The 16,093-nt window shown below is 35.7% G+C and overlaps 1 protein-coding gene across 4 annotated transcripts in view; it reads left to right on the forward strand.

Annotated features, from left to right (window-relative positions):
• The window catches only part of LOC105487673 (uveal autoantigen with coiled-coil domains and ankyrin repeats), a 100,257-nt gene extending 86,800 nt beyond the window's left edge, over positions 1–13,457 (forward strand). For all 4 annotated transcript variants that reach the window (XM_011751191.2, XM_011751200.3, XM_011751210.2 and 1 more), the window contains 6 exons: positions 490–526; positions 1,416–1,468; positions 3,017–5,755; positions 7,732–7,884; positions 10,228–10,293; positions 13,261–13,457. In XM_011751191.2, coding sequence (XP_011749493.1) covers positions 490–526; positions 1,416–1,468; positions 3,017–5,755; positions 7,732–7,884; positions 10,228–10,293; positions 13,261–13,332 — 3,120 coding nt within the window. In that variant the 3' untranslated portion in view covers positions 13,333–13,457. The remainder of the gene's footprint in view (positions 1–489; positions 527–1,415; positions 1,469–3,016; positions 5,756–7,731; positions 7,885–10,227; positions 10,294–13,260) is intronic.
• The last annotated feature ends 2,636 nt before the right edge of the window (positions 13,458–16,093 follow it).

Below are 16,093 nucleotides of genomic sequence, written 5' to 3' on the forward strand. Positions count from 1 at the left end.
GCTCTCTGTCTCGTTTTACTTTCCAAGTACTTGGTATTTTATAAACTCTGGAAGAAGAGGTTATGTCGATATTTCATAGTCAATGAGGTAGGGTTTCTGCTTCCTACAGTGGTAAAGTAAAATGAGTTATTGACATGAATGTGGCCACTTCCGTCCTTTTGAGGTAAAGCAGTAGCAAACAGTAGTTTTTGAAAGTTGTTTTCAGTTCATTTAGGGCTTACTTTTTTTTTTCTTTTGAGCAATGAAGTTTTTCCTTAAAACACTTGACTGCTTTTACTAAAATGCTTAGTGAAGTACTTTATTCCCACCTGATCTCTCTAAGTGTTGCTAGTGTTTCTTTTTGTGGGTTTGAGTAGAATAATGCTCTGGAGAAACAGGAATGTCAAAAATGTAGTTTTAATGACTGCATCATTTAGAGCTAAAACAGATACAGAATTTAACAAAATGAGGCAGCATTCACCCTAAAATGTTTTATGCTTCTGATTTCAGAGTGATCATTTAGGATCAGGAAGTCATTTCAGTAACCGTAAGTATAAAAGTATGGATTATCATTACAGTTCACCTAGTTCAAGCAAAGAAGAATGTTTATTCTTACTTAACTATACAGAAATAACTGTACAAGATATTCCTGCTGCTAAACTTCATCAACACATGTAACTAGGAAGACGTTAAGATGACTATTGTAACTTCTAACATATTCTGATAATTGCTGAGGCTCTGATTCTCCTTAGCTACCTGTATTTTAAAATTGTATATTATATGAATTACCAAATTTGCCTTGTTGATTAGTAGACATAGACATTCGTCTTGTGATATTTAGGCTTCATTTTTTTATGGGAAGAACATAAACACAGTTTTCTAATTTGGAGAAATCAGTCTCAATGCAAGTAGGCATTTTAAAATTACATGTTCAATAAACATTTATGAATTATTTTTAGACTCTACATAATTAATCTTTTTTATTCTGCAATAAACAATTTCTGTAGAAAATCTGTTTTTGTTTGTTTCCTAGTGACTATTAAACTATCCTCTCGTACAACAGTAATATTTATGCTATAAATTTGAAAGAATATCATTTTTGTTTTGATTATAAGATATGTTTTATTATCATGTAGCCTAGTTTGACAGTCTTCGATGTTTCTGAAATCTTAGTGATTCTGCTGAAAGAGAGCGTAGAAAAAAAAGAAGAAAAAAATAAAAACCAACCTAGTATCTATTGTTCAGTAGATTGTAGGTACTTCTGTTTATAGAAATAATAAAGGAAAAAAAGGGGTATTTTAGAATGAGGATACTTTTATGTTGTACCTCTTGCTTCTCTTTTATTTGAATAATAAAGGAAATAACATCAAATTAATGTTTAGCCTACTTTAATATGGATATTTAAGTTAAAATGTCATTTATATGGATTTATTTAGGAAAAGAAGATATGCTTCTTAAACAAGGTCAGATGTATATGGCAGACTCACAGGTAATAACTGTTTTTTTTTTTTTAATTTTAAAAAACATTTAAAGAAAATTTCTGTGCCTTTATAAAGAGGAGAAAGTAGCATTGTAATAGAGTGAGGTTTTCATTATCAAAGACAGGTTGGTCCTGCTTTCTTGAGTTTAATAAAAACAGATATTGCTGTTTCTGGTGCCCTCTAGAGTGTTTTTGATGTTAGTGGTTATAATAAGAGATTTGAATTGCAGTTTCATTGCATTTGATGCTAAGTTTCTGTTCATTAACAGTGGTCAGTTAACTCTTCATATTTGCCCATATAAAGGGGAGGACAGATATGAATAATTCAAAGTTAATTTTTTTTTTTCCTCCTGATCCAGGGGAAAGGCAGTTCAGATTTAACTAACAGTAAATCTGTAGGGATCTGCAGCAAGCTCTATCCTTGCCTCCTCAGTGGAAAGGATTTGGCTGAGGGGCAGAAGTAGGTTTAAGGCAGAGGGAGAGACCAAGGGAAGTTTTAGGGCAGGAGCGAGTTTATTAAAAAGTGTTAGAGCAGGAATAAAAGGAAGCAAAGTACACTTGGAAGAAGGCCAAGTGGGTGGCTTGAGAGATCCCAGTGCTCTTGTTCAGCCCTTGGCTTGGGATTTTTATACACTGGCTTGGTTTTGGGTTTGCATTTCTCCTCCCTTGATTCTTCTTTTGGGGGCAGGCTGTCTGCATGCGTAGTGGCCTGTCAGCACTTAGGAGGGTCCACATATGTAGTGCCTTTACTAAGGTTGTGCACATGCTCTCTAGGGGCTGTTTTCCTTTACCAGTCAAATGCCCCTGGAAGAAGGTCATACATCCACCATTTTGCCTCTTAGTGTGCATGCTTGAGCCTGCTCACCCAGCTCCGGAGATCTTATCCGGAAGCAGCTGTCACCAGCTCCAGGTGTTTTCTATCTATTGGGAGACTCTTTCCCTGGTGCTGGCCGTGACCAATCATTCTCTTGACAACTCTGATAACTAGCTGGGTTTATTTTGGTGGTATTTTTATAATTTAGAGAATATTCTGTTGTTTTAACAGTGAAAGTACACAGAAGTCAAAAATCTTGTTAGAAGTTAAATCTATAATTCTGTGAAATTATCTGCACATTTAAAATGACAATACTTGTTTTTATTCAAGGTTATGATGGTTTGCTTCAGAATTTGAAGTTCTAAGCACATTATGTGCCATAAAACATATAAATAATAAATAAGTTTTGATAAAGTTGGTGATATTCATGTGTGGGTAGGTGTTATGAAAGGGGAAAGACAAAATAGCACCCAGTAGCCATGACCGTTTTCCCTTGTTCTGCCAGAAATAGACTTACGTGAACAGAGGTCTGAAAATGTTGTGAATGTATTAAGGAAATCATATCCAGAACTGTTTTCTTACTACAAAAATCAGCATTGTGTTTTTTTTCCATCTTACTACCTAGTCTGATAACACTTTGACTCCTGATGATGTGCAAACTTTCTCTAAGTTTGGCAAATAAGTATAGTAAATGTCTCATTTAGACTTTTGTGATTGATGTCTTTTTGTTTTTTTCTTTTCAGTGTACTTCCCCAGGTATACCAGCCCATATGCAAAGCAGATCTATGTTAAGACCTCTGGAGCTATCTTTACCCAGTCAAACATCATACTCCGAAAATGAAATTTTAAAGAAAGAGTTAGAAGCAATGCGAACTTTCTGCGAGTCAGCAAAACAAGACCGACTGAAGCTCCAAAATGAACTGGCACACAAAGTGGCAGAATGCAAAGCGTTAGCATTAGAATGTGAAAGGGTCAAGGAGGATTCAGATGAACAGATAAAGCAATTAGAAGATGCATTAAAAGATGTGCAGAAGAGGATGTATGAGTCAGAAGGTAAAGTTAAACAAATGCAGACCCATTTTCTTGCCCTTAAAGAACACTTAACAAGTGAAGCAGCCTCAGGGAATCACAGACTAACGGAGGAACTGAAGGATCAGTTGAAAGACATGAAAGCAAAATATGAAGGTGCTTCAGCAGAAGTGGGGAAATTAAGAAACCAAATCAAACAAAATGAGATGATAGTGGAAGAGTTTAAGAGGGATGAAGGCAAGCTGATAGAAGAAAATAAGCGATTACAGAAGGAACTTAGTATGTGTGAAATGGAGCGAGAGAAGAAAGGAAGAAAGGTCAAAGAGATGGAAGGCCAGGCAAAAGAATTGTTAGCAAAGTTGGCCCTTTCCATTCCAGCCGAAAAATTTGAAAACATGAAGAGCTCATTATCAAATGAAGTGAATGAGAAAGCAAAAAAATTAGTAGAAATGGAAAGAGAACATGAAAAATCCCTTAGTGAAATTAGACAGTTAAAGAGAGAACTTGAGAATGTTAAGGCCAAGCTTGCTCAGCACATCAAACTAGAGGAACATGAACAGGTTAAGAGCAGATTAGAACAGAAATCAGGAGAACTTGGGAAGAAGATCACTGAGTTAACATTGAAAAATCAGACACTACAAAAGGAAATTGAAAAAGTTTATCTGGATAATAAACTCCTCAAGGAGCAAGCACATAACTTAACAATTGAAATGAAAAATCATTATGTTCCTTTAAAAGTAAGTGAAGACATGAAAAAGTCACATGATGCAATTATTGATGATCTTAATAGAAAGGTTTTAGATGTAACACAAAAATACACAGAAAAGAAGCTGGAAATGGAGAAATTGCTACTGGAAAATGACAGCTTAAGTAAGGATGTGAACCGCCTAGAAACTGTGTTTGTACCTCCTGAGAAGCATGAAAAAGAGGTAACAGCTCTGAAATCCAGTATTGTTGAACTTAAGAAACAATTGTCTGAACTTAAGAAAAAATGTGGTGAAGACCAGGAGAAAATACACGCTCTCACATCTGAAAACAGTAACTTGAAGAAGATGATGAGTAATGAGTATGTGCCGGTTAAAACCCATGAAGAGATTAAAATGACACTGAATAACACGTTAGCTAAAACTAACAAAGAATTATTAGATGTGAAGAAAAAGTTTGAAGATATAAATCAGGAATTTGTAAAAATAAAAGATAAGAATGAAATACTAAAAAGAAACCTGGAAAACACTCAGAACCAAATAAAAGCTGAGTACATCAGCCTGGCAGAGCACGAGGCAAAGATGAGCTCGCTAAGTCAGAGCATGAGAAAGGTGCAGGATAGTAATGCTGAAATACTGGCCAACTACAGAAAAGGCCAAGAAGAGATTGTGACACTGCATGCCGAAATTAAAGCCCAGAAGAAGGAGCTCGACACAATACAAGAATGCATTAAGGTAAAATACGCCCCAATTGTCAGCTTTGAGGAGTGCGAGAGAAAATTTAAAGCAACAGAGAAAGAACTAAAAGACCAGTTATCAGAGCAGACACAGAAGTATAGTGTCAGTGAAGAAGAAGTCAAGAAAAACAAGCAAGAGAATGATAGGTTAAAGAAGGAGATTTTTACCCTTCAGAAAGATTTGAGGGATAAGACAGTTCTCATTGAGAAGTCTCATGAAATGGAAAGAGCATTAAGCAGAAAAACAGACGAGCTAAACAAACAGTTAAAAGACTTGTCACAGAAATATGCAGAAATAAAGAATGTGAAAGAGAAGCTAGTAGAAGAAAATGCCAAACAGACCTCTGAGATACTTGCAGTGCAAAATCTTTTGCAAAAACAACATGTTCCATTGGAACAGGTTGAAGCTCTGAAAAAATCTCTTAATGGCACAATTGAAAATCTAAAGGAAGAATTGAAGAATATGCAAAGGTGTTACGAGAAAGAGCAGCAGACAGTGACCAAACTGCATCAGTTGTTGGAGAATCAAAAGAACTCTTCTGTACCCCTGGCAGAGCATTTGCAGATTAAAGAAGCATTTGAGAAAGAAGTTGGAATCATAAAAGCTAGCTTGAGAGAAAAGGAAGAAGAAAGCCAAAACAAAATGGAAGAAGTCTCCAAACTTCAGTCTGAGGTTCAGAATACTAAACAAGCATTAAAAAAATTAGAGACTAGAGAAGTAGTTGATTTGTCTAAATATAAAGCAACAAAAAGTGATTTGGAGACACAGATTTCCAGCTTAAATGAAAAATTGGCCAATCTGAATAGAAAGTATGAGGAAGTATGTGAGGAAGTTTTACATGCCAAGAAGAAGGAAATATCTGCAAAAGATGAGAAGGAATTACTGCATTTTAGCATTGAGCAAGAAATCAAGGATCAGAAGGAACGATGTGATAAGTCCTTAACAACAATCACAGAGTTGCAAAGAAGAATACAAGAATCTGCTAAACAAATAGAAGCAAAAGATAATAAGGTAGGTACAAAGTAGTCTGCATGACTATGTGTTGGAAACCCAGAGCAGCACTCTTTACCACAGAATCTCACAGGAAAGTAGACACAGGTAGTAACAAAGTGACCATTAGACACACCCTTTCCAGTTTGGCAACTTGTGTGCAAAAATTCCGAATTGAAAAAAAGTGAAGTAATGCAAACAAAAATCAAAAGCATTTTTCCTTCTGTTTGTTTAGCTGTTCTAGCCAAGAATGAGGAATGATGGGGAGACTTAAGGCTCACTTGTCTCACAGATGAAGAGTCAAAAGCCAGTGGGTTTGTGGCATGTGAAAGGTGGGGAAGAGGGTGGCGGGGAAGCTCTCATTCTGGGCTGCAAGAAACCAAGAACACTGGGGAGCATCCAGAGTTGATCTTGGCACTCACCCATAGTAGTAAACTGAGCCCTCCAATTCATTTTATGTTCTGTTGCTCATGTCTTTCTCCAGACTAGTTCCCTCACCCAGAATGTCCTTTCCCTCCTTTCTACTGAGTTGAATCCTATACATTCATTAACATGTTATCCTCCTTCCTAAAGCCCTCACTGTCCAATCTAGTCTATGGTAAACAGTTCCTCCTCTAAGATACATGTTTTTTTGTGGCTTTGCCATCCCTTTAAAACATGTATATTACCTTGTTAGAATTATGTAGTTGATCTGCCCAGTTTTTATGAGCAGGGTTTATAACTTAACTTTCCATCTTATTTTTAATTCTCATGGTACAATTTACAGACAGGTACTCAACAATATTTTTGACACGGGTATTTATAAAGTTTTTACTATGGAGATGACATATAAAGACTGACTGCAGTTTTATCCATTCAACATGTAATGATTAAATGCCTTCTACATATCATGTGCTGGGGATACAGTGGAGTAAACACAGACACAGACTGCCCTCCCCATTGGAAAGTATTTGTACATACTATCCTCTGGCACACCATCTCTGTGATTGAGAATTTAAATGCTCTAAGCTTGTTCAGAAGGTAGCTATGAATATATATAGTAATATATATTACTATATAAATATACTTATAAATTAAAATATATTATTATACTTAAGTATAAGTAAATATACTTATAAATTATAAGAGCTAATTATTAATATCTACTTGTTGCCATTTATTGAGCATGTGCATATAATTGCATTTGATTTTCTTTGTTTTTTTGTCTATTATTATTTTTCAATAAAAAATGTTGCAGGGGAGGAGATGGAGTCTTGCTATATTGCCCAGGCTGGTCTTGAATTCCTGAGTTTAAACAATCTTCCTGCCTTAGCGTCCCAAAGTGTTAGGATTATAGGTGTGAGCCACTGTGCCCAACCTGATTTTTTTAACTCTGAAAGATTGTCCACCTTTCATCAATGTGGCATCTAAGGCTCAGCAAAGTAAAGGAAATTAGTCAAGCTCATACAAGTCGACTCTGTCTGACTTTAAAGCAGGGGGGAAAATGCTATGTTTCTAGGCACTTCCTATTCCTATAAACAGCCTCCTTGTTTTTTTTTTCTTCTCGACAACAAAGTAGTCTTAAATAATACAACTCTTGAAAGGAAAAAGGAACATATGTTAGACTTACATGGGCCACACCCTTTTACTTTTCACACTTTGTTGCTGGGAATCTGCCTTCCCTTCCTGTGTTCTATATGTTACCTGGAAGATAGTTCATGTGCCTTCATAGATACTTATAATCTAAAAGTAAGAAGACTATGTTTATACTCACATCTTAGGATATATGTAATATTTATTGTAATCTGGTATTGCTTTTGTAAAGAATTTCTGGGGATTTAATTATAAATTACATATTATATGCACCGTTGATAACAATTTTGGCAATATTCATACCTCAATTTTCTGTTGTATAAAGATAAAGCTTGTGTCTCCAAAAAGGAATGATTTATGTACAAAGATGTTCATTGTACATGAATAAGTAAATAATATGTTTCTCCTACAACTTTTTTTTTAAGATAACTGAACTGCTTAATGATGTGGAAAGACTAAAACAAGCACTCAATGGCCTTTCCCAACTCACCTACACAAGTGGGAACCCTACCAAGAGGCAGAGCCAGCTGATTGACACTCTGCAGCACCAAGTGAAATCTCTGGAGCAACAGCTGGCTGTGAGTAACCAGGCACACGGGGCTTTGCGTGAATATGTGCTGGTTCCCTGTAGTTGGTTTGTAAGGCTAATTTAGAAATTAAAGTGATCTGTAGCTGTGTTTGGATCCAAGAATGTAATTGTTTTTATATACGAGAAGTTACCTATACTGGTGGTGTAATAATACTTATTTGATGCCTACTGTACAGCAGGCACCATATTAAACATTTTACATACTTTATCTATAAACTTTATCTTCATCACAATCTCACAAAGCAGGTTTATTCCCTCCATTTAATTCTTAAGGAAACAAAGAATAAAATATTTGATGCCTGGGGTCATTCAGCTGGGGTATAAATGTGGAACTGGCTGACTCCAAATCCAGCATCTTTCTCATTGCAGTGTACTCTCTAAAATATTGGTCCACTAAACTAAAGGAGGTTTTAAAATAATCTTTTATCTTTGTGAATAAAGAGGCATTCCTATTGTTTTATACCTTACATAGAAGAATAAATGCCTGGATTTAGAAGCTAAAGTTGGAAGGTCTGGTCTCAGTCCTGCCACTTACAAGGAAGTGGCAAGGAATATTCCTTTTAACTCTTGGTTTTCTCATCCACAAAACAATAATAACTGATTACTTGTTTGTTTACATTTTTTTTTAAAGATGGAGTCTTGCTATGTTGCTTAGGCTCGTCTCCAATGGGGTCTTGCTATAGGCTGATCTCCTGGGCTCAAGTGATCCTGCTGCCTCAGTTTCCTGAGTATCTGGGACTATGCTTTTAATTATGCACTAATACACACGAAATGCTAAGTAAAATGGCCCAATCACATGTAAATTGTTGTTGATGTTTCCCTATTTCGTAGAATTGTTTATTTTTTAAGAGAAGAAAGGTTTTTTGTAGTGTTTATTTTTTAACACTGTAGGCCTATAGATTAAGGATGGTAAATTGTGAATTTGGATCTTATCCAAAGAGTATAGTGTCCCTTTAGTAATTAGAAATATTTGTTTATTGTTTATTATCTTCATGACACTGTGCTAAGCAGGGATAAAGAAAGTATGCCATTCCTGTCCCCAAGGAATTCTGGGTAGTTAGGGAGGCAAAATACAGATTCGTAAAATGACAAAATGAGAGATGTCAAATATAGAATTGAGAATGCAGATTCTAAGTGATGGGAGTTTCCAGGAAGGAAAGCTTAGTGGTGTGGTGGAAGCTAGTTTTAAAGAAGGGAGTACCTGGCTTCAACTTGTAAAGTAGATGCTATTTTGGTGGGTGAAAGGAAAGTAGAGGCTCTTCCATCCAAAGAAAATAGTGTAAAAAAAGCATGGAGATGGAATATAAGTGACATGGCCAGTGGGCAGTAAAAGGCCTGCCTGTAGAGTAGTCCCCCTCTTCTCCACTGAGGGTATGTTCCAAGACCCCCAGTGGATACCTGAAATCATGGATAGGACCTGCTGAACCCTGTATATGCTATAAAGCGTGGAGACAGAATACAAGTGGCATGGCCAGAGGGCACTGAAAGGCCTGCCTGTAGAGTAGTCCCCCTCTTACCAACTGAGGCTGTGTTTCAAGACCCCCAGTGGATGCCTGAAACCATGGATAGGACCTGCTGAACCCTATCTAAGCTATGTTTTCCCCCTATATATAAATACCTGTGATAAAGTTTAATTTATAAATTGGGCACAGTAAGAGATTAATAACAATAGCATAATAAAGTAGAACAATTATAACAATATGTTGTAATAAAAGTTATGTGAATGTGGTCTCTATATCTCACAATATCTTATTGTACTATACCATGGGCAACTGAAATAGAGAAAGTGAAACCGCTGATCGCAAAACTGCCAATAAGAGGGGACTGCTGTATTTGAGAGCCAATGTTTGAAGCCAAACTGTGGAAGTCATTGAGAACCAAACTGATGAATTTGGATTCTCTCATGTATGTAAAGAAGTGTCACTCAAGGTTTTTGAGCCAAAAGTGATGTGAGGAAAGAGGTACCTTAGTCTCAGAGGCATGATAGGGAATACGGTGTGGAGATAGTAAGACAGGATAGGAAGCATTTGCAATAATCCAAACATGTGATAAGTGTCTGCAGAAGGTCATGGCACTAGATGTGAACTAAAGCAATAATTTCATGTTACTTAGGGAAAGTAGCATTACTGTCATTAGCCACACATTCATTAGAGAAGTTTCTATTGTTAGTTTTGGAATTCTGCATCTGGTAGGTCCAAGGTAGTTTGTTGTTAGAAATAGCAGGAGCACTTTAATAATAATAATAGTTTTGTAGCATGAAGCCTGAGCATTGTCCAAAGTTTGGAAATGTCAATGCTGATACTCACATCTGCCCATCTTTCCACATTTCTAGGATGCTGACAGACAGCATCAAGAAGTAATTGCAATTTATCGAACACACCTTCTTAGTGCTGCACAGGTAAAGAACTACTTCTCCTTTGGAAAGAATATTGCTTTAGAGATAATAATTTTTTTATTTTCAAATAAATTTATGTGAAAGTAATTGATGTTTAAAGTAGCTGCACCCCATATGCTTATTTAAAAATAATTATGTTTCTTTTAATCATGGTTTGTGGATCTCCCAGAAAAATTTACAAAGCTATATGGCAACACAACATCTTAAATTTAGTGTTGTCTCCATCTGCTTGTCACTCAGTTTATAGACAGTTTGGTAACATGTGATGGTAGCACACGTTAATGGTGTTGCTAGCTGGAGACAGTGCCTTGACATCCACACGTGGCTGTCATCTAAGAGGAGTGTGGGAATGGCTTTGAATACTAGAAAAGTACAAAAGTAACAAGCAGGGTGTTATGTGTATAGGACTGTAGTAATTAAAGACAAAATGATTTGTTAAGAGAGAATTGGTGATAATTATTTACCAAGCCTTAACTTGGCTTGGTAAAGCCAAGGAATAATTAAGGAATAATATTATGAATTCCCTTTTTTTAGGAGTGTACTGAGAAAGTTATTGTTAAAAAAAAATACTAAGAAATGATTAACATGTAAAGGATACTATACTTAATTTCCTGTAGAAACACCATGAGCAGCATCCCCAAAATTCTCAGCATAGATTTTTTTCAGGAAGAAAATGTACTAAAAGAAAGAAATTTTAGAATGACAGAGATCATGGGAATTATTTGAATTTGAAGTATGTTAGGCCACACTGTAAAAACAAGCCAAAAAAAAAGAAGGGAAAGATTAAAAAAAAATCAATTTTAAACAGACAACTAGATAAAATAGTGAAAGATACTTTATGATATCAAGTTCTTAAAATCAATAGACCTGCCATTTCTATAGGAGATGGAGGGGAAACCAATGAAAAAGAATGAATGATATGATAGAACAAGGTATCTTAGCTACTCTTTTGAGCAAATCAGAGATAAACTAGAATTTTAAAGTTTATTGCAATTATTAGAGAAGATTATTGAGGGACAGGGAATAGGAAGTTCAAGTGGGGAAATAGTAGAAAATCTGTGTTAGAGAGGCTGAGAAACTCACTAGTATTGGCCGTGAGAGGAAGAGCTTGCTCTTAATGAAAAATACAGCAAACTAACAAGCCTTTCCTTTCCACTTTGTATAATATGCACTTCCAGAATTTGAAATTATTTTCTGCTGTGTCCTAATGAAACATAACAAAAGCAATTGGCATCAGAAATAGTCTTGCCTTCTGGCATCATAAAGTTAACTAAGAAATTCAGTTCAGTCAACTATGGCTAATGTTTGAAATGTAAACATCCTGCTGTTATAGAAACAGATTTTGAAAGCAAAACTTTTCATATTAATAGGAAGTGTTGTGCTGAAACCTATTCAGGTACTCCAGGAAAAAAAACGTACATGTGTGTTGGGAGGGGATGCGGTATTGTAATAGGCCCACCATATTGAGCTGCATTTAATCAACTCATGCCATCACTTGAAGTTTAAAGTATGTTTTAAAAATATAAATGGTGAACATGCATGTAAAAAAGATAACTTTGTTTCATCAGTAATGGGGGAGATGCAAATGAATAAGAACATATTGGAACTGGAAATATTACACAAGATTATAGTCTGTCGTGTTAGCCAGAGTGTATTGGAAACGGGCATTTTTACTCCATTGATGGTAGTACAGATTGTTATAATCTCTATAGAGGGAAATTTTGTAGTACTTAACAGAATTAAAAATTGAGACTACTTTTTGACCCAGCAATTTCTTCTCTAGTAATCTTTCCATTAAGATTGGGAATACCTTAAATGTCCATCATTAGGGGAATGGGTAAAGAAATGTAATATATCCATGCAGTGGATATTATACAATAACTTAAAATAATTGGGTAGCTCAAGGGAAAGATTTTTATGACACTACATAAAAAAGCAAGTTATAAAATAATATATATGAACCTATTTATGTAAAAACATAAATATGGGTTTTTAAAATCAATTACTTAAATTTTAAATTTTTTTAGGAGATAGAGTCTTGCTCTGTCATCCAGGCTGGAGTGCAGTGGCACAGTCATAACTCAAACAGCCTCAACTCCTGGGCTCAAGTGATCATCCTCCCTCAACCTCCCAAGTAGCTGGGACTACAGGCGCATGCCACCACACCCAGCTAAATTTTTTTTTTTTTTAAGTTTTTGAGATGGAGTCTCACTGTATTGTCTAGGCTGGTCTTAAACTCCTGGCCTCAAGTGATCCTCGCACCTTGGCCTCCCAAAGTGCTGAGATTGCAGGTGTGAGCCACCATGTTCGGCCATCAGTTAGTTTTCTAATTTAAAAAAAAAAAAAAAAATCCTCAGCAGCAGCAACAGATTTCCTTGTAGTTTACTTTGCTCTATCATTCAAGGCTGTTATTAAAAAAGAGAAAGAGGGAGGTTTATCCATATGTTTTATGATAATGGATGTTAGAGCAACTGGTGTGCACTAGTCTTTTTTTTTTAGATGGGGTCTCACCCTGTCACTCAGGCTGGAGTGCAGTGCCACAATCTCGGTTCACTGCAACCTCCGCCTCCCAGGTTCAAGCGATTCTCCTGTCTCAGCCTCATGAATAGCTGGGATTACAGATGTGTGCCACCACAACTGGCTTATTTTTGTATTTTTACTAGAGACGGAATTTCGCCATGTTGGCCAGGCTGGTCTCAAACTCCTGACCTCAAATGATCCACCTATCTCGGCCTCCCAAAGTGCTGGGATTGCAGGCATGAGCCACCACACCCAGCCGTGCACTCCTTATTAATTGACTTTATTTTCATGATAGGGCTGTACCCCCTTTTCCTTTAGATATCACAATGGTGAGGATTTAGCATTTGATGAGTCAATGACTAGTTATGCTTTGTAAAAGCTTTGTCTTTAGAATTCTTATGTAAACAAAGATTACATAAAATAATGCTCCTCTTTCTTCTTTCTCCGAAGGGTCACATGGATGAAGATGTTCAGGAGGCTCTGCTCCAGATCATACAAATGCGGCAGGGGCTTGTGTGCTAGCAGTTAGCACTGACGGCCAGTATCTGTTTTATCTTGCTGGTGCTGAACATTCTTTGTGCAACTCCATGGTCTTTCTGGGCCTTACTGTGCTGGTATAATTAAAATAAAATATATTTTGTTCCATTGGTAGGTTTTTTTAAAAAATTAGATGAATATATTAGTCTTTTTCAATATCAGTTTGAATCTTATTTTCTGTATGTGTTAATTTTACAAATAGGCAAACAACATAACACTTCGCCCTGGATTGACTACATATTTTTAAACCTTCGAGTCCCTAATAAAACATGAGCCATCTGAGTGAGTCCATACGAAGCAAGGTTAGGCTGAAATAATTTCTTAAAGATGTCTTTCAGAGAAATTAATTTGGTTGGTGGCCACTTTTAGGTGGATCAAAAAACCTTTCAGATCCTCAGAACCTTGAGACATACAGTTGCGAGGAATGTGTTATAACTTGGCTGGCCAAGTTACATATTACAGTATCTTTATTGAGGTAACTTCATTAGTGTCTTTGGCTTTTTTTGTAGTTATAGGTATTTTTTCTTTTTACACTAATAACTTTTATGCCTTTTAAAATAAATTAATTTTCATAAATGGTTTGTGGTGCTAAATTACAGTTAGATTAAGAACAGGCAGGGGTGGAATATATCAGGAATTTATAATAAAATTACCTCAATCTCTACAACAGTATCTTAATTTTTACTTGTGGTGACTATTCTTGCCACAGTATTAGTGAATAGTGATAAATGATATACTAGATTTTTCAAAGTGTCAAAACCTTTAGACTTTTTTTTAGCAATTAGTTTGACATTTGCTACTATAGTAACCAAGCACTCATTATATATGCATCCTCCAAATGTTTCATGCTTATTTATAGGAAAGTTATACTAATGAGATTAATAATGTGAAATACAGTTTTCCTGCAAAATTAGCATTAGAGAATTGATTTTAGATAACAGATTTTCGAAGTTTTAGAGACAAGTGCAGTAATACAGTAAACGGAAAGAGTATATAGATAGCAATAAAATAACATAAGTGGACATGTTTATAGTAAATACTCTGAAGTAACCAACCGTTTTTATTTACTGCGTCTCATTAGGGAAAGTTTATATGCCTTGTTATTTTTTATTAACATTTTATTTACCATTCGGAGTGAAAATTACTAATTTGAGTATTAACAAATAACTGAATAAATGGATCATTGCAGTTAGGTTTTCTCAAATTGCAAAATTTGCCTTAGCAATAATCTTTGAACATCCTGAACCAGATTTTGTAATCCTATTTTTTTAATAGGGTAAAAGTACCATCAAAATGACTTCTCATACCAAAGAATAAGTCATCATATTTTTTCAGTGTTGAAACAACATTGAAAGTCAGAATGGGATTTATTTTTAATTCTTTATATGGTTTACATAAGCAATATCTGTTTCTTTAATTATTATGTTTAATGTTGTCCTTCATCATGAGTTCTGTTTCACAAGTTTTGGGCCACCTATTTCAATAAAAAAAAAAAATTTAAAAAGTTGCCAGGGGTAGTGGCTTATGCCTGTAGAATCCTTTGGGAGGCCAAGGCAAGTAGATCACCTGAGGTCAGGAGTTCAGACCACCTGACCAATATGGTGAAACCCCGTCTCTATTAAAACTACAAAAATTAACTCGGCATGGTGGCGGACGCCTGTATTCCCAGGTACTTGGGAGGCTGAGACGGGAGAATCGCTTGAACGTGGGAGGCGGAGGTTGCGGTGAGCCAAGATCACACCACTGCACTCCAGCTTGAGCCACAGCGAGACTCCATCTCAAAATAAAATAAAATAAATAAAATAAAAGCTCTACAATAGAGCAAAGTTTTAAACTGAATATTTATGTTAAGTGTTTTATTTTCCACATTAGAGATGGGAAGGGAACATTATGTGTATTTTATTTTGTTTTCAACCATTAATAAAGTTTTCTCTAGAATATTGTTTTGAACATCCTTGTAAAAAGATTTGCAAGTTAAACTAGTTTATTTACTGTCTGTGAGGGCATTGGGAGTGGGAAACGATGGGCTCCAGAGTACAAATGAGAATACCCATTTTCCTTCAGCGCTCTGAAGTAAAATATCAAGTACCTCCTTCAACTAATCTTGTCTCATTCACTCACCTTTTGATATTGAAAGTAGAAATTGCATTTACAACACTGAAAACTAAAGCTTTTTAATTAGTAAACAAGTGGAACATAGGTAATGGACAATGCTGGCCACTGCCATTCCGTGTTCAGAAAGACTATGAGACCTGAACATTTGGCCAAGAGGAAAGAAGAGTGATGTTGTCTAAGATGTCATGAGTGCTCTCTCAGAGAATCACTCAATTCCTATTGGAGTGCAATCCTTACTTGAAAGCTTTATTACTCTTGTTCTGTGTAGATTTTTTTTTTTGTCACTTCCCCATCAGAAAAGCATATTCTTTTTGATAGAGGGTCAGTGTTATAAATAATTGTCTATTGAAATAAAATCAAATATTCATGCATTGAACATCTTAAATTTTAATATTATGGTGACTATAATCACTTAACTGTATCAGCAGTGTTCCAGAATTCCAGATGAATTTAGCTCTGTCTTTTTTATGGTTTTTTAGTTGAACCTTTTCTCTTGACCCCAACCAAATTTTATAGTTTACAATTTTCTACTCTTCTATAAATGCATTGGCTCATTGCTGCTTTAAAAATCTTGCAGCTTCAGAACATGAGCATTTTTTTTCTCCAGTGTTACCAGCTTTCCTCTGACTAG

This window comes from Macaca nemestrina, chromosome 7 (assembly GCF_043159975.1).
Source record: "Macaca nemestrina isolate mMacNem1 chromosome 7, mMacNem.hap1, whole genome shotgun sequence".
NCBI classification, from domain to species: domain Eukaryota; kingdom Metazoa; phylum Chordata; class Mammalia; order Primates; family Cercopithecidae; genus Macaca; species Macaca nemestrina.